Source organism: Aptenodytes patagonicus, chromosome 1, assembly GCF_965638725.1.
Source record: "Aptenodytes patagonicus chromosome 1, bAptPat1.pri.cur, whole genome shotgun sequence".
In the NCBI taxonomy this organism is placed as follows: domain Eukaryota; kingdom Metazoa; phylum Chordata; class Aves; order Sphenisciformes; family Spheniscidae; genus Aptenodytes; species Aptenodytes patagonicus.
In genome coordinates this window covers 9,451,491-9,471,060 of record NC_134949.1, presented here as the reverse complement: position 1 = coordinate 9,471,060, position 19,570 = coordinate 9,451,491, and the positions used below count along the sequence as shown (strand labels likewise).

Below are 19,570 nucleotides of genomic sequence, written 5' to 3'. Positions count from 1 at the left end.
TGTATCCCACTGAGCTACCTGGCTGCTGCTGAGGGCTTATTTTCATCTTCAGAAGACAGTAGTAACCATAAAGTATCCTTACAACATCCTTTTGAAGTGGACATCTCTATCGTTGCTTTACAGGAAGGAACACGGGCAAAGCTGAGTGGATTAGCGATGATTGAGTACTACTGGTTGATTTTTCAATTCTGTATGTGCCAAATGGACATAAAGGTACTTTCTTTTCTTCACTTCTTGCCTGGTATATTTAAACTTCATGCTTTCCAGGGCAACATTTGTCTCATTAACTGTTTGCACAATGCTTAGTGCCGTGGCGTATTACTTTTAGATAGAGCCCCTAGGCACTTCCAAACAGCTGCTAAGTTTACTTAAGGATACAAGGGTATGTCGATAACAGACAGAACCTGATTTATTCTACTTGTTGTCTGTGCAAGCTGGTTTCCAAAAGGAAGCAGCATAGCTGTACTATGCCATTAGCATTGCACAGAGTGAATTTCATCAAGTACAGCAACTTGCTAGCATTCACTTGGCTTCCAGGATGATTTACAGTTTGGTTCACGGGCAGAGTGGGTTGTGTATGTGTATGTGTGGCTTTATCTGCACAAGCCCACGCAGTTGTGCCAAAAGACAGGCTGAAGATAAGTTTGTAGCTTTCATTTCAGGCATTATTAGTTTGTAGTCTTCAAAAAGAAACTATAAATGCCATTAATAAAAATAGCAACCCTTCTGGCCTAGTAAACAGAGCTCATATACATTGATAGCAATATATTGGCAACAATGCACTCCATATGCTTATGAAGGTTACAGGGCACATTTCCATGTAAACAGTCAAGACAGCAAACTTCAAATATTTGGAAGAAATGTTTATTTAACAACTGAATACATGCTAAAAGAATAATTTACAGCAGCAGTTTCATTACATTTTTTTCTCTCCAGTTTTCTAGTTCCCATCTGAATTGAAGTGATGAATACAGAATTAGAATTATTTACTACCCAGTGAGGAATGCACTTAAAGAATAAGCGCATAACTTTGCCACTGATATAGCAAATAAACCACCTTATCACCTGTGTGGCAAAATCTTGCATTTTAGTATTATGCTGAACACACCAAAATGGAGTACCTCTAGATAACAGTACTTTACACTGTACCTCCTTATCTAGTCAAAAATATTTACATCTCTTTTGGCTAATGTGTAGGTAGCAAAAACTGAACTATTAAACACATACCATTGATATTCACTAAATAATACATAAAAAGGATCAGTAAATGCGCATTCACATGCATTTAATTTATTTTTTTACATAGTGACTTTATTGGGTCATGAAGATTTAACTCTGTTCTGCAAAGATGCACATTTTCTCAGTTTGATGTTATAGTTTAACATAACCATACAGTTTTTAGGAGCCATTGAACAAATTCCCATCTTCAGTGATCCATGCAAGTGCAAAGTGTAGATGAGTGAGAATAAGATTCAATGCATTTTTGTTACTTGCAAATGGATATCTTCAAACAAATCAAAATAGATCTTTGTGGTTATAAATGAAATCCTTTATTTCTCTCCAGCTTAAACACAACTTTTTACTTACTTTTGCTAAAGTCTGTAACTAGAGGTTTAGAGGGGTTTATTGACAATTTACAGAAATACTGTTTTTACCTTTATCTTCAAAACTTATATTGCTTTAAACAATAATGTTGCAAACAGGCGTATGAATTTTACTGAAGCCTCAGGGCATCTTTCTATACATTAATTCATTAAGGCCTGTGTTCTTTGAAAAAAGTTCATTTCACATCAGTATTAAATGCTGTTTTAACTTGACCATAATATGAACCTGAAAATAAAAAAAAATCCACCGCTGGCTCGATCTTCTGCCCTCTTATTTTTGTAAGCAAATACAAAGACATAAACAAGACTACTCATGTCAGTGAGAATTGGATTGAAGGTTGTAAGATCTGATTATATCAATTGTCCAATTAGACTGCCAGGTTATGGTAAAAACATTGCAACTTCTGTAATTTTGTTCCCACGGATTATCTTTCTCTGTATAGAAAAACATATCTTAGAATCCTGACAATTTAACGTTTCTTCTTCAGGGGTGGTGAAAGAAGTTGGTTTTGGTTTGATTTTTTGCAGCAAGTTGCTATAGAACCAGTTGCTATGAGCATGGTAGAGAAAAAAAGTTGGATAGCAATTCCATTAATATGTAAAAAAGGAAACAAAGTCATTTAGAGTCTGTTGAAATCAATCTATTTTTCCCACTGATTTCTCTGAGGTTCATTTTAAAACTGTTTCCTTTTGTAACAAGGAGGATTCTAATGACTCGATGGTACACAGTAGCCCTACACAAAAGGCTAAAGAGTGTTCTGTGTTTACAATTAAATAATTCAGTTGACAACAATGCTCAGAAATTAATCATAAGCTGAGCTGAAAAATTAATACTTCTGTACATGAAAGCACATAGTTGAACCTATGTTTTAATTCATCCTTATTCAGCACATAATGAAGGCAAGGGAATTTAACGGCATATTAAAGTTCAAAGGAGTCAAGTTAAACATAAGAGAGACTTCAAGTTGCTTTAAAACTAAATTCCCAAGTGCTTTCCTAAATCATGGCCTTACAGCCTTGTCCTGGTCTATTCAATGATTTTTTTTCTAAAGAATTACACCACACAAAGTCTTGCAAGTTCATCCCCTGCAAAAGATTCAAAGGAGACTAAAGTGACTGGGCCGATAGTGAAAGTCCAATTGTTATAGAGGCAAGAAGACAAGGCTTCACTAATCAGAAGGATACTTGAATTAGTGAGTGGCAAGGAGACTGGGACATATTGTGAGAGATGCTGTCACAGCAGTTGTGTTGTATCTGATAAGGCTGATAGTGTAGTGATTGATAAATTAAATAACCTGGAGTGAACAACAACAAAACAGATCAGTCATCAATACAGACACACTGTTATATAAAAGCTCCTTTAGCAAACTAAGGACTTTGTTCTAGTAATTTTCCCCACAATGACATTACTTGAAATTATGTCATTTACGGACTTTACCAAGATAAAATATGGGAGGCTAGAGAAAGATGACCTCAAAAGAACTGGACACCATAGAACTGGGGACCAAAGGCACATCTGTGCTGAGGTGAATAAATCCACTACTTATAACCCTAAACTGACACTTATGGTGCAAGTACATTGTCTGTTTCATCCTGTTGCTCTCCTGTATATAGAATAAGACAGAAGTGCAGGACCAAATTGTCTGTTAGTATAAACTAGTCTTAAGCTGAACTTCACCAATTTACTACCACAGCTCACTTCACCCACAGATAAAACTGTCCCTTAGATCTTAAAACAGAGAGCTGGCTTTGAGGTTACTCTTTATGTGGCCTAGTGCTGGTTCTTTGCATTTGGGTGATCTGGCCCACAGAAAGAATGGAGCACTGAGAATCAGTAGTGTGGACATATTTCTACCGCTGAGCTGGGAACAAAACTCCTTAAACTGAATGTGAGCTTTGCTCATGGATATATGACAGTCTATGAGCCACAGTATTTAAATATTAGCATTCACATATATTTACGAACCAAGAAAACAAGAGTGTAATTAGTAGAGGGTATTTTAATGCTATTTACTTTTTTTAATTAAAAAAAAAATATACAACTGAAAATCAATGCTCTCCCCTTCATTGGTTCAATCTATAGCAAGGTATTATACAAGTTGAGTCATTTAAAATACCATACTTAGAAAAAAAGAATGCAGAAGACTTCCATGCTATACAGTGACTTTCATGTTAAAATAGCTTAGTTTTAAAATTGTTTTGAAGTTACATGTCATATAGATTACTGACAGGGGAGGAGGTTAACTGCAATGTGACTAGCTCCCCTGGAAGATTTTCCAAACAAAAGAGTAAAGCAGCTCATAATTGGAAGTTGTCTTTTTTTCCTCTAAACCAATAATTAGAAAGTACAATATTTCTAAGACAAAAGGTCTAATCTATTTTAGAAAAGAGTTAATGTTTGCTGCATATTTTTCATGGTACATTTAAATTATAGTTTTAATAAAATACATCTTTAGATCAAAGCTGAAAGAAGTCATCAGTAGTAGGCCATTGTACTCCACATTTTTTGTTCTTCCAGATGATGGATGGCTTATGTTGTTCAGATTTCCACAAACAATCTCATTCAGTATTGTTTTTCCTCTTCTAGTACATATAAACAGGAAAACTGGTAGACAAAACAAGAACAAAATCCTTGTGTCCAATCACGTGTTTAGACGTTCATCAGCTTAATGAGTTCATGCAGTTTTATATATAAGTCTAGAAATGGTAGTGCTGATGATGAAAGGTGGGCTTTGTTTTTCTTTTCTTTAAGACGACAGCATGAAATACAGCATTTTGTTTATATCTCAGGCAAAAGAAAAAGCAAAACTTGCCTGCTGAACACTTGCAGAACTTTTTGAGCAGTAAGCTAGATCCGGGTGAGTTATCATCCTTGAAACTCTGGTCTTTCTGGTCTTAGAATCCGAGCAGAGAGGAAGGACTTACTAGGAAAGTTAGAAATGGATTTTATTTAAATCTGGTGGAAATTGTTTGAACTTTCCACTCTTGTAAACATCCACATAATGCCATGAAAAGGTTCATGAATATTGCATTTTTTTCCAGTTATCTGTCTATACAAGTTTCTACTTGGATGAGGTTCCTAGAGGTAATGTAGCTCAGACACTCCGTGGTGCCCTCTCAAATTCATGGGTCCTCCTGTTCCTACCTTTTTTATTCTCTTGTAGGTGCTTCCACTTATTTGTATTCACCTGCGCATTGGCAGGCCTTTGCCGGCGTTGTTTGCGGTCTCTTTTCCAAACCTGCTCACAGAACTCATCCATTGTGTTGAGATTGGGGTGATTGATTAACTGCATGAAGTCTCTATACCAGATCTTTTGACTGGGGGTCATGCTATTGGTAGCATCCTTGGTCTTGGAGGCATCGCCATCTTCTTCTTTATGGAGCAGCTCTTCCAGGTGGTCAGTATCAATTACTTCCAAGGTCACTTTGAGCAAAGTTTGCATGAAGCCATGCTCCACAGCATGACAAAAATAAATACCAGAGTCTCTCCGTTGAAGACTTCGTAGCAATAGGCCCTGTTCTGTCCGGATCATGCGATCATCCACTTTTATCTGTATTAGAAAAAGTGGTAATTTCAATAGTTATCTTTCATAAATGTGCAAAATTATCCTCTAACCATACTAGTTCCTTAGTACTGCTCCTTTCAGCTGGTAAAACTTGGCCAAAAATCCCCAAAACCACATGAGTGGAAAACCCCTTGCCAGTCATCTGTAGTTATGGAAGGCTCAAATACTCTGGAAGAACTACTGATGTACTGCAAAAACTTTGGGGGATTAAGAATTTACTCCTTAGTCCCTGCTGCTGCTGAACAAAGATCTGTGTCAACTCTGTCAGATGGACTTGCTGGTAAGATTACAGAAGATGCAAGCCTATAATCAGCAGAGTCAACATGGATGAATTTGGTTATATTACTGAGGTCACATTTATCATTATCTTTTAACCAAGCCTAGACATATTTGTGGGAAAGGTTCTCTGTCTTCCTATTGTTTCTTACTACAAAAGCCCTTATGCATAGAAGTGGGTTCTGCATAAGTGGAGGATTTCCAAAGCAACAATAAGGATTAAATATCAAAATTTTAATATTCAAAAAGCAGCTGTCCAAAATACTGTATTTTTCTGAATTAATTATTATCTAGAATCATAGAATCATAGAATCATTGAGGTTGGAAAAGACCTCTAAGATCATCGAGTCCAACCGTTGACCCAACACCACCATGCCCACTAAACCATGTCCCTAAGTGCCTCATCTACACGTCTTTTAAATACCTCCAGGGATGGGGACTCAACCACTTCCCTGGGCAGCCTGTGCCAATGTTTCACCACTCTTTCAGTAAAGACATTTTTCCTCACGTCCAATCTAAACCTCCCCGGCGCAACTTGAGGCCATTTCCTCTCGTCCTATCGCTTGTTACTTCGGAAAAAAGACCAACACCCACCTCGCTACAACCTCCTTTCAGGGAGTTGTAGAGAGCGATGAGGTCTCCCCTCAGCCTCCTTTTCTCCAGGCTAAACAACCCCAGTTCCCTCAGCCACTCCTCATAAGACTTGTTCTCCAGACCCCTCACCAGCCTCGTTGCCCTTCTCTGGACACGCTCCAGCACCTCGATGTCCTTCTTGTAGTGAGGGGCCCAAAACGGAACACAGTATTCGAGGTGAGGCCTCACCAGTGCCGAGTACAGGGGCACGATCACTTCCCTGTTCCTGCTGGCCACACTATTTCTGATACAGGCCAGGAGGCCATTGGCCTTCTTGGCCGCCTGGGCACACTGCCGGCTCATGTTCAGCCGGCTGTCGACCAGCACCCCCAGGTCCTTTTCCAACAGGCAGCTTTCCAGCCACTCTTCCCCAAGCCTGTAGTGCTGCATGGGGTTGTTGTGGCCGAAGTGCAGGACCCGGCACTTGTCCTTGTTGAACCTCATTGAACCTTGTTGAACCTCATACAGTTGGCCTGGGCCCATCGATCCAGCCTGTCCAGGTCCCTCTGCAGAGCCTTCCTACCCTCGAGCAGATCAACACTCCCGCCCAACTTGGTGTCGCCTGCAATTAATATATATATATATATATATATATATATAAAAAATATAATTTCATTCTTTGAATGCACATGTCACTGCAGACAGAAAGGGCATAAACCTGTTTGCTGCTCTCTCCACCAAGAATAAATTCTAAATAATTTACTAGTTATGCAAACAAACCAAACAGCAAAAATATCTAAAACTGCTAATGTAACTAAGTATTTTGTACATGCTTTAAAAAAAAAAAAAAAATGCTTCAGAGTAGTTTGGGTATATTTACAAATACTCCAATGCAACAAACAAGTTTTTGTTTGATCTCCCTCCCTACCAGAGTGGATTATTCTCTTAAGATATGTGTGACCTAGCTTGATAGTAACATGTTTTGAGAACCAGGGTGAGTCATAACATAAGAATGTTGGTGACAAGAGAAGGAGAAAAATAAAGTATCATCTTAGTGTAATGCAAGCAGGGAAAGTCAGTGTTTTTGCCCCTGTGAGTATTGCTTTTGATGGAAAAAATGTACAAGTTTTCATACCTTTGTGTCCACTACAGTTCCCAGTTCTTCACTCTGTCTCTGTCTTATCGGCAGTAAAGTCTTAGAGCATGCAGTACATAGGAAATGCTCCTGTTAGACTATGTTTCAGTCAAACAGCATGATTAGATGAATGCAGTTACACTTTTTTTCAGAGGCATTTTAAAGGTCTTTGTAATATTTAAGTCCAATATAATCCTTGTATGATGCTTTAGGTGGCACTTATATAGCATGCTACCTTTTTGTGTTTCTGAGATGTCTAAAGGAAAACCAGTGTGTTTTGCAGGGGGTCTGACCAGGGAGAGGTTACGAATGTTTTCTGATGTAACAGTCTGTGAAACCTGTTAGAGAGCTTATGGGATTTTACGGTGTTAGGAGTAAGAATATGGTGAAGAACAACAGAAATTATAAGATTCCGGAGAAATTCTGCTAAACTAAAATACAGATGGACATTATTCTGCGAAGGACTCAGGTTCAAGTATATCTTTATAGAGAAGACTAGTTGCATCTCTTAAATTTTTCTGCTGTACCTCTTCTTTGTGGTCATCATTTTGCTTCTGGAATTGCCAGTAGACTACAGCACGCTGAGATTTTGGACTGCACTCAAGAAAAGTGCTGCTATTCTCTACTCCATAGATAATCTTTTCCTCCAGGGTCTGACCACTTGGGTTATCTGTAAAGCAAGAAAAAAAGAAAAAAAAAAAAAATTACCAGGAAAGAAAAATCTTAATTGCTAAGGGAATTTGTTTGTTTAGAAATTAGGCTACTTGGTGTGTAAAGAAAAAAACCTTAAACCTTAAAAGAAAAAATTCCCCATATCAGTATGCCATTTGGAAAATCTCCATCAACATCTCTACCTTTGTAAGGATCCCTGGTAGGCTTTTTTTTAATTATTTTTGTATTTTAAATCCTAACAGCTGTTAACATTTCAATATGTGAAATTAATGAATTTCATTGTGAAATTTTGTGTAAACCTCATTATTATTCATCAAGGAAAACATTTAGGACATGACAAGAATTTTTAATAGCAAACTGTATGCAGTGAGAAAACTCAGGGTGTAGTTGCGGAATGTTTGTAATGATGCCTCCTGGGCTCTATGATCATAATACTTTAGAGCAAAGTAATAAAACATGAGGCTATTTAAAAGTAGTATAATGTGTTTAGATTATATGGCACTGCAGTTTGCTGAAGCTGTTAATGACCAGGAATAATGTTTTTGAGGAAACAATCTTCAATTAATCATTTCCTCTCATACTGATATAATTTATGGAAATGTAATGAGGTTAATAAACCAGACATTATGGGAGGGGAAAAAGAAAGTTAAATAAATTACTTCCTTTTGTAACAACAATGTTTCAAGATATTCATCAACTTGCTGGAAATATCACATAGCTATAGGACTTATATGGCATTTGATTCTTCTCCAATACCGCAGAGGCTGTAAAGCATCATATTTCAACTCTCCACCTTAGCTCTTTAAAATGCTGTTATGGACTTAAGTGGCAATGGTACAATAATCCTTGAGAGTAGATGGGGAGGAAGGGGTTGGTAAACTATTTAACACTGTGTTGATCTCATGGGGTTTCCTGTCTCTTTGCCATTATTTGTCATTCTTTTCCACTTTTGATCTTTAGCACTGGAAATCTTTAAGGAACTTCTTTTTATATGTTTTAACAGGAAAATGATGTCTAATTAAAATCCTCTCAGAGAAATCTTTTGTCAAGTTTTGTTTGCTTTCACTGTGCCTTTATCATATTGGCCATGTTGTTTAGCAAACACAGGCTGTTTGCTAGATGACTGAGCCAAAGGTAAAAATAAAATTGAGCTCCTGCTTTATGTTGATACAGCAATCATATGTCTTTCCATAATGACTTGCAGCCCTGAGAGAGGATGGAAGAAGGGATGGGGGACAGAATCGGAACTGGTGCTTGCCCAGTTCTCAGTAAGGAAACATCAAATGGCCTATTAACACTAAACAAATAGGGAATGGGTTAGCTTACTTCCCTCTGCTGGATTGTGAACCTTTCCAGCAAGTAAGTGGGGTGCCACATAAGCAACTAAGTGAAACAACTTTTATGACACCACATCCTTCTGAAAAATATCAGTGCAGCTTTGGGCCAGGAAGATGGGGAGCAATGGTGGAACGAATTAGAAAGCAAAGCAGCAAGAGAAGAGTAAGACAGCTGGAAGAGAATGTAGCCAAGGGTACCAGTTGTAAGGTCTGAGATGGAACATGGGTGAATTTGTGCTAATGAAACAGAGGAACTGTAAATATGTAAAGAGATTAACTGCATATAACTGGAAGTGATGAGATAAAGATTGGAAATGGAAATGATTAGCTGATAACTCATGGGTCCAGATTCAACATTGTGAATGGCTGACTGATGTCCTGACTCTTCTGTTTCAAGTTAGGTACTCTAATTTAGGAACAGAATTCACATGGCTGAGTAGGCAGCCAAAGCTTCTCACATAGTCAATGAGAGGCAGTTTGATATCTGAACTGGGATCCACAACAGATAGCATACGTAGGGCTGCAGCGTAAGACAGTCAGTACGAAACGTCCCCTTTTATAGCCTGGGACATATGCGTTACTGCTCCAGCAATGTGTTTCTATGAAACAGAGATTTACAGGCTTCCAGAATAAAGGATGGAAACACAGGGATTTCACCCTAGGATGCATGCTCTATTTCAATTCCTCTCTCCCAGGCTCCAGGAACTTTGAATCATGGTTGCAGAACGGTCCAACTTCAACAAGATAATTTGGGTGCTTGTATTGGAAGTAGAGCTATCAAGTCAATCTCCTAAGCCTAAGTGGACTTTGAGTCCTCTTCTCCCACATCCTAAATAGTTGATTTAATCAGCAGGTTACTAATTAGGTAGCTTGCAGCACCACTTGATTATATTTTCCTGAATATAAGTGAATTATACAGGAGCAGAGCACATGTAACACTGGTGTCATTAGATCCAAGGAGACAGTCTTCTAGATCCTAAATATCAGTACAAAGGACAAAAATAGATATTGCTTTGGCAAAGATCCTACCACCCATGAGCAGTAGCATATTTTTAAGTATATAGAGAAGTTTCTGCTGGAAAACTTAGGTACCTAGGATATTCTTAGTATCTAGGAAGCTCATCACAAGTTTTCATGGAAGTTACCTTGAAGGTGGGTGCTCTGATGCCATTTCAAACTTCTGAGTGTTTTCTTGGGTCTGGTCCATGGTATTCTAGTGTGTTAGAGATCACCACGGAAAGTGGCAGAAGCCCCCTTTAAATTTCCTCACAGCTCCAGAAAATATAGTATGGGTGACAGTCATGCAATAAGAGAGGAAGGATTTAAGAGATCCTTCAAATTCCATTTACATGATTTAAGGGAGCAGAAGGCAGGTCCAGAAATGTCTATAAAGTTCATGTAATATTAGGCACGTGGAGTGCAAGAAAGTAAGCAGAGTGATGGAATAATCACAGGATCAGAGTGAAGCTCTGGGACTGGGGGAGAAGCTGAAGAGACTAGAAGGAAGAATGAAAGCCTGGGAAGTTCAGAAGAGCAGCTGGAGGAATTAGAAAACTAGAAGTCATGAAGTTGGTTATGAAATTCAACCCAAAATTCCTGTCAGAGAGCTGTAATTCCCAAAAGGAACCCAACAGCAGTATCAGTTTACTACCCTGATAAATATCCTTTAAATACATGATTTCTGACATAACCGAAGAAGTATGAAAAGCTAAGTACTTATACCAAGATTGCTTTGCAGATGAATGAATCTCACTGTACAGTTAAATTCAGAGTGATTCTTTGAGCTTCCCCTGGGATAAATCACCTAAGAAAAGGTGTGTCTTCTTTTACAAATTCTTCAAAAAAAGAACTTGATTAATTTCTTGATAGCACTAGTATGTTACGCTTAAAAAAAAATTGTTCTTTAGCTGACACAAAGGTGATCATGCTTTCAGGTTTAAGCATTAGTGTCTGGCCAAACACCTGTACAGCTAAGGATCCTCAGCTCCCTTTAACATTGTTGCGTAGTCATTTTCTACTACTTCTTATACATTTGCACAAAAGGGCAACTGAAAGAGCTACCTAAACCTTATTAAAAGCACTATTGCTTCAGACTGATATCTAAGTAAGTTCCTGTAATGTCTTTACAAGTGAGATATACATTAAGAGATTGTTCTTTTTTCTTGTGTCTGTTGGTTCACATGGAGAATCAACTGGCAGTTACTGCAAAGGAATGCGTAGACAAGTAGTAAATGATTGTTGGAGCTTATTTTTGTCTATAAACAAACCCAATTCTTCATCTGTTGTCCAGGAAACTACTAGTCATAACCAAGGAAAAAACTCAGAATAAGTTGGCATAGGAAGTTTATAGGCCGTGCAGCTGTATGTACAATGCATGATCACATGTAAGTGACAAGTAAATATAGGAAAATTTTATAGATTTACAACTCAGAATTAATTTAGAGAAAATTTCACTCAAGAACAATCTAAAACATTCATTAAGTAAAGTATTTTGACAACGCATCCTTAAAGTTTAGAACCTAGAAATGCATTCCCTCAGTATTTTTTGTAAGTTACTTATTCTTCTAATCACACTTCATTTCACCGTTAATGAAAATATTCAGTGATATCTTGTCTCATACTTGCTCTGCTCATTTTGGCAAAGCTGTATTAAAGCTCCTTGTGATCAAATGTACCATATAACAGCTTTTTCCTGACCTTGAGTCCTCATGATTGTTGCCATGAAAAAACTGTGCTGGATTACGCTCTTCCCTTTGGACAGAAGATATTTTTTCAGACAAATAGGTTTACCAAATATAGGAAGACATAAAAAACAGTGTTTTGAAATCCTTTTCTTGTCTATGAAGATAAAGAACTGACCTACAGTTGTATAAAGCACAGCTAGCAAGGGCAAGAGAACATTAAAAAACCTGGACATGTGGTAGACCAGATCACCATTTTACTCATGAGTACAATATCCATATAGTAAAAAGGTAAAGCTAAGACATGCTTCTGCTGGTAATAAAATCCACATTTAGTGTCTTGTGAAATTTTCCTATTGGGGAACTGAAAATGTCATCTTAGTCCCAAAATATGGATGGTCTCATCTGCACTGTATAAGCATTACTAGATATCCATGCAACTGGAAATTTGTGAACTTTCTACTAGTCCATACTGACTAGTTCAAACCTAAACTAGTTGTAGATTCATGAGTTCTCAAAACGTGACAACTACATATCGATCATAGTCTATTCATGCACTTTTCCAAACCCTTCTCCCCTCTGAGTAGCTTGGTCTGAGTCTGACAATCAAGAAGTAAAAAGAAAAGCTATAGTATCGTTAGCTGCGAGTTTCAAATGATTAAAAGGAAGACAGAGAAAACTATTACTGAAATGTAGTGGTGGTGAATTATAGCTGACACAAAAGTACAACTTTGGACTGTTTATCATTCTTGCTATTACAAGGACTGGAAGGACATGAGTGTTTTGAGGTATCTCCATTTTCAGCCACCTCTTCTTTATTTTTCCCAGAAATCTGTTCAGTGGTTTAACTGTTATTATAGACATACCACAAACATGAGTAATCATTGTTTTCCAGCAGAGGGAAGTATTGCCTAACTGTTCTCTTCACTTACAGCAAAATGGACATTTTTCATTTTCTGAGTGAAGATCTTCTGAAGAGTTTGGCAACAAATTGGTGACCGTGACAAGTTTATCAGCCAAACAATTCAAGAAAGGAAGATCTGGTCAATACACTGTGAAAAGGAAACAACCAACAAAAAAGAAAACCAAAAGATGTCAAAGAAAACCCATGCTGAAAGCACGTGGGACGGGCCTACTGCAAGGAACATCCTGATCTTAAGGGCTGCTAGTGTGGCACCTACAACAAAGACCATTCCATATTCAGCCAAGGTAGTTAATTATGTGTTTGGTTATCATCCTATGCAAACCATATGAAGCAACACGTACATACTTCTTGCTGTTCTGAAGGAGATATGACTCTCTTCTAACATAATATACCTAGCCTGATGGTATGGTATTATGAGGTAAATGAAGCAGAAAAATTAAAATGCTTAAAACTGTTAACTTGAGGAAAAACAACAAAAAACAGTCTTTAGTGTCTGATCCAGGCCGTCGTAAGCAATATAAATTGGGATAATGATATATCGTATTCATCTTTCGCAGATGTTCAAGACAATTTCACCAACAAATCATTCATGTGCTTCCTACTCTACTCATGCACAGTCTGTAAATTACATACAAATTAGTTGTACTTCAGTCATACCCATAACTCACCATGATGCTGCAGGTCTGAGCAGTGGGTAAGTGGGTCTCCATTTCGGATGTCTTGTCGTCTAGTACGTCTGCAAATATCATATTTGAAAACTGTTAGTGACCTTCTCAGTGGTCAGCATTCACATTTGCCATGACTGAAGAGCAACAAATGGAACATATATATAATTGCATCAGTCACAAGTAACCTAAACAACACTAGGAAGAAAGTCATGTTGTTACTACTATATTCTATGCATTATCACAGTTTGTAGAATCAGCCTTTACTCTTACAGGTAAAGTCTTCAGAACTGGTAAACACATACCTCTTGCACTGAGCCTACGAAGTTTATTTTCATTGTGTTGGCAATATTGATCACAGACAAATTCATTACTTGATTCATAGATACAGAGACTGCTAAGGGTTCAAAGTATATACAGTACAGTTTAACATGCATCAAAAAACATGAAGAAGCTACAGCTTTTCTGCAAGTACAGAATACTTTAAGTATCATGGCATCTTTTAGATAAATTAAATGTTAGGATGGATGGCTTTGAAAGAATGTCAAAGTGCTGTATTTTCTAAAAAATCTAAATTAAAAAACATAGATCATTTCAGCCACTACAGATCTCACCAAAACATTTCTGAAAAAACCTTTTCCAAAACTGCTGTAAATGGCCTTGTCTTTAGAATAAACAGAAAACACTTGGATAGGAAGATTTTTAAATGTCATTTATTCCATCCTTTGTAGCTTGAGTCTGGGTTATAGCTTTTTTGCATGTCCATTTAACATAGTATATTCTTTCCCCAGTTTGATTTCCACTGGCTCTTTTGGAAAACATATTGATCTGTGCTAAAATATGTTGTATTTCACAGAAGAAAGCTTTTAAGTACAGTTTTATTTTGCATTTGTTGTTCTCTCTTTGTCTGCTCCTATTTTTATTTAAATAGCTGTGACACAAAATTCAACTGAGCCAGAGAAAAGCGTTTCATATAAAAAAAAAGAAAAAAAGAACAAGGCAAACAAAGATGTGTTTCAAGTGTGAGCACTTTACTTTAGGAATCAGAGAAAGCCTGAGGGCTTGCAAACTTAGGGGAGAACAAAGAGGATTAGGCTGCTGAACAATGCTGTGATTTCAGAATATGGCATCCAGCAACGGATATGCAAAAGTCAAGTAGCCTTGTAAAAAGCACTGTTGGTCACTCCCTTGTGACAACAGCCCACATTTTTAAAAAGCCATTGTTCTGCAGTACAGAGACCATCTCTCTTCTGTTCACTAGCCCTATTTGCAGACTCTCACTAACAGCCCAGAATCAGCACATACTAAGAGTTCCCACAGAGGCACCATCAACTGCACAGCTGACTCCTCTTGGCTGAAAGATTTTAACCATATTTTTTTCCACTGAAAACTACTGAAATGTTAAACCTGAAATTAGTTATGTGAAGTATGGCAACAGGTTTTTTTTGGGAAAAAAAAGAAGTCAGGATGTGCATTTTTTATATTTTTCTGAATAAAAACTTCTTTAAAATTATGAATTAGGACATCTTAGCATGCTTTAGTAAGAAGGAATCTTCTGTTGATTGACATATGAGTCAAAAAATGTACTAATCCTAATTTCAGATATAATCTTCATATTACTCATTACCAATTACTAAAAATATACCCAAGACATAACGAACGATAAAATTTTGTTACTCCTTCCTAAATTTTGAAACACAGCATAGTTATAGGATACTATATGTAGAAAAGAAGTCTGTGGAAAGACTCATATTACTGTCAATGGAGTTTGGATGAGATATTTAGTTAGAATCTCAGGAAAATGTCGTACATATCACCATTGTATCAACACGATGATTTATGAAATATGAACCAGAACACATCTGCATGGGGAAAAGTGGTCACACTACAGGAGCTCTGAACTGTCATTTAGACTTGTAAAATACACGAAGAAAGAAAAGTAAATTAAAATCATGGCTCATAAAAGCTCCTTTTTCAAAAAGAAGGAAAAAAAAAAAGCCAAAACCCAAGAAACAAAACCCCAAAACCAACTATTAGTAAAGCATCTGTGCAATTGCCTCAGGACTCAACTTTCCCAATATTTCAGGAGCCTAAAATTACAAGGGTTCATTATTAGGAAAATGTTGACATTTAAGCTGTTTCCAGCAATGCTGATTTTGTTATAGATGCATTCAAAGCTGGCTCGAGGCAGCGGGTACAGCAGGTACCAGGTAAACAGAGGATCCTCTCCCCCAGTAACACAGACCTTTATTCTGCTGCTGCTGCTGCCAAGGGAAAAATGGGGGAAAGTAAGGGGGGGACAGTGGCTTTTTCTGAATGCATTGTCAGGATCCCAGCCTCCCAGGGCTTACTTTTTCTTTCACAGTGGCCTCAAGAAGAGTAAGTTCTGCACCCCAAGGTTTTCCTGTAGCTGTGCAACCCAGTTTAGCCCCAGTAACCCTGCCCCTTAACCCCTGTAAAAAGAAGTCCCAGTCCCTTTACCTCTGATGACAACAGTGAGCTCTGTCTGCTGTTTAGTAAGTTGGAGAGATGGATAAGGAAGAGACAAAGGACCCTATTTCTTCCATCAGTGTAAGCAGATGAATGACAGGATGATGTGCTCTGTGGGTCTTGAGATGGCTGGGAGTAGGACTGGGTACTAGTGAATGCTGAGAAAGAATGAGGTTCAGGGTGCAGAGAAGAGTGACTCAGTGATTCCTGACCTTACTGTCTCCTTCGACTCAGAGGCGGTACTCAACCACACTGACTTCTAACCCTTAAAACTTTCTGATCGAATTAATCTCTCAGACTCTTCTTGAAAACCTCACTGTTCCCTCTTCTCTCTCTCCTCCTCCTCCTACAGAGAAGCTGCTGTGCTCTCACCGCAGATTTGAATTTAGCCCATGCAGCTGAGAAAATTTGACCAGCTCTTCTTTTGGAATGGGTTCAGTTTCTCTTTTTTAATTCTTTTCTAAAGAATTTCACAAAAAGCTTGTCTCAGATTAACTCTGTTTCCTGGTGCAAAATAGAACCTGATGTTCCATAAGCAGTTTTTTCTTTTGTCATCAGTACTTGTTTAGGATACATTGTAATGCAAACCTTGAAATTTTAATCCCCTCCATCTGAAAAGTCTGTGACACGAATGCTACTTCCCACCCTTTACCACATTTCACATCCTGCAACAACCAATCCAAATCTGGAATTTGAAATCCCTACATTCTCAACTAAGTATTTGCTACTAATTTTAAAATAAAGATAAAGGCTCCTTATGCATATAAACCCTTGGACTCCTTGTTTCTTTAAAAGTGTGAGGTGTTTGGCATATTCAATTTAATGTCAACACTTTTTTTATCATCATTTTAGCCAATTTATCATGGGAATCTCAACACTACACCAATATCTGTTCTTATTTGCAAGTGATTATCAATTCAGTTATTCCTAATTTCTACTTCAGTGGCTAAGAGCTCTTCAGTAACTAACTTGTATACTTTAAGAGAAAGAATTTCAGAGATAAAGGCAGGCAAAGAAAATATTATTTTAAATCTTCAGACCAGGCAACTAGGACTTGTAAATTTTTTATAAAAAATATATTTTTCACTTGTAGAGTCTGTTTTCCCTTAGACTTTGCCTTGCAAAGCCTTTAGCATCAGTGCAGAGTGAATGTAAAATAGTGGTTGTTCTTATCTGGTAGCATTTGGATACACATCAACACATACAAGTTATACTTTTGAATAATAAAAATAATGTTTTATAGCACTAAAAAATAACTTTATATTCATGTCCAAACACATTATAAATATTTCTTTTGAATTGGAATTCATGAAAATACAGGATAATTTACTTGGTCAAGTAGTTCTTTTATTTTAATATTAAGCCCCCTCCTCATGTTGGAGAAAGGGAATTTTTTTTTTCTGTTTATTACTGAATATAAAGTTATGAATCCATTTCAAAGACAACTCTTTTCTGAATGTTTTTTTACAACAGCTTTTTAAGCCAACCCAAGAAGTAGCAGTGTTCACTTTAAATCAACCAAGACTTCATATTGCTTGTAACTCCCGCAATTGTGTTTTCTTTGGAAGAGAAAGGGCTCCGGTTAACCATCCCATGAAAAATCTCCAAAGCCCTCTGGTCATATTGAGACCATCAGTTAAAACAAATAGCAAACCACGCAGACATCTGAAACTGTCCCTACCTCTTAGCAGTGGGGAAGTAACGTGAGCAAGATGAACCATCCCAGGCACAGTAAGGGTCTCTTGCAAGGCAACACTCAGCACATGCTTTTCCATACACATCACAGCGGTGTAAAGGAAGCTGTGAAACTCCAGTGGCTGAGCCAATGTAGAGCTGTTGCTGTTATGAAAGTTAAAAAAAAAATAAAATTAAAAAAAAAAAATTACCAGGTTTTTGCTAGGAAAGCATTAAAAAAAGTTATATAAAAATGTTAGGACCATTACAAATACAATAAAGGATCATGATCCTGAGGTACACTAAAGGAATGAAAAGAGAATTGTCCTCAGGATAAAAAAATCAAATAGGAAAAATTTTGATATTTGTATGAAGCTCTTGGTCGCTTCTCTAAACAGTAAGAAAAATTAAAGTACTTTTCCATTTTTTCTTTTGTATTCAGATCCCTGCACTGGGAAAGCACTACAATCAGTGACAGAACACAAAGGAGAATGTGCTTTTGAATTTAAAGAAAAAGAAAAAAAACTTTAACGTAAATTTCCTATATATGACTTTGATTTGGATATGTGTGGTGGGAAATCTAAAGTAAATTATTTCAGACTGTGGCTAAGATATTTCAGCTTGGAAGTGCTGCCATGCACACACTTCTTTTCATGATAATTCTGATGCTTCGTACTCTTTTCTATAGGTCACATACTCTAAATGAAACATATCTTTAATGAGGGAAGATGTCTTACTTTATTTTGGATAAAAAACAGTGTTGAGTGGAAGATGTAGTTCAAATGCAGAGAGAACCATGAAGTAAATAAAAAAACATGCATACAAAATGAACTACAGCTTTGTATGGCGTCACAACAGAATATCTTGTCTCTCTCAATTTCCTCTCTGATACCAAATTCATGTGGTCCATTAGGGAAGTTGGTCCCCAGAGGGACATAAGGAAACTGAACTACTGATCCCACATGAAAGTCCAAACAGAGATATTTCAGCTTAGCAGTAATTCACAAAGAAAACAAGTATGAGTGTAGTAGTAAATAAAGTTCCCTCTGAGATGCAAAACTAGGGGAAAACAAAAAAAACAGATAAACAAAAATTAAATGGCATAATCCTTCTGTTTTGGAAACACTCACACTTTGCTATCGAAAGCTTAAACTTTGTTACGCAGCACCCATAGAAGAGCAATTAACACATGTCTTTTTAAGGTCTCATTCCAAGCAGTCCCACCAAGAAAATACAAATTTGTTTTCATTTTTCTTTCTTAGAAAACATAAAGCTAGCATGAAAAATAGGATTTCAAGAAATGTTATCAAAATTCTTCATCTCCTGCATTGTGATGTTCCAGAGGTACCATTTCAAGCGAATTCGGGGATGGAAGGTGGCTGAGGTCACCTACCTACTAGAAATGATGAGCACTGGATACCAGGAGACAGCAAAACCAAAAACACTCATAAAAGGTGTTGTGTTAACTTCTTTCAGAGACAGCAGCTTGGCAGTTTATGCAGACATATTAATTGTAACAGAAACATCCCATGCGTTTATACAAACATCAGTATTTTCTCAAGGAAAATATGACAAGGAAAGTACCCAAAGGAAAATTCACTGCTAAATTGAAAACTAAGCCCTTTCTAAGCAGCTGCTTCCGTCTATTATAGTGCCATAGCTGGGTTGTAAAACCACATTCTCTGGGCAAAAATCTCTGACTACAAAGAGCTCTACACAAAGCCTTGACTGTACATACCAGCCCCCAGTTAGTGCTGTATCCTTGAGAAGCAAATGACAGGCAGCAGATATGATAAGCTGATTCTCTCTAACTTAAATCACTTAATGAAGAACCCAGCTTAGGGGTACGTTCTGCAGTAAAAAGAGCAGCAATTCAAATCTTAGATGACCTAACCATTTCTCAAGGGATGCCTTTTCTCTTTACTGATTATGGAGGCAGCATAGGTCAAATTAGAGCTCCAGTTAAGTATCT

The 19,570-nt window shown here is 37.3% G+C and overlaps 1 protein-coding gene across 1 annotated transcript in view; it reads right to left on the bottom strand.

Annotated features, from left to right (window-relative positions):
- Window positions 1-842: 842 nt before the first annotated feature.
- The window catches only part of SEMA3A (semaphorin 3A), a 174,732-nt gene continuing 156,004 nt past the window's right edge, over window positions 843-19,570 (bottom strand). The window contains exons 14-17 of the mRNA XM_076359190.1: window positions 17,606-17,763; window positions 13,438-13,505; window positions 7,682-7,824; window positions 843-5,155 (exon numbers count right to left, since the gene is read on the bottom strand). Of these exons, the coding sequence (XP_076215305.1) occupies window positions 4,700-5,155; window positions 7,682-7,824; window positions 13,438-13,505; window positions 17,606-17,763 (825 nt within the window). The 3' untranslated portion in view covers window positions 843-4,699. The remainder of the gene's footprint in view (window positions 5,156-7,681; window positions 7,825-13,437; window positions 13,506-17,605; window positions 17,764-19,570) is intronic.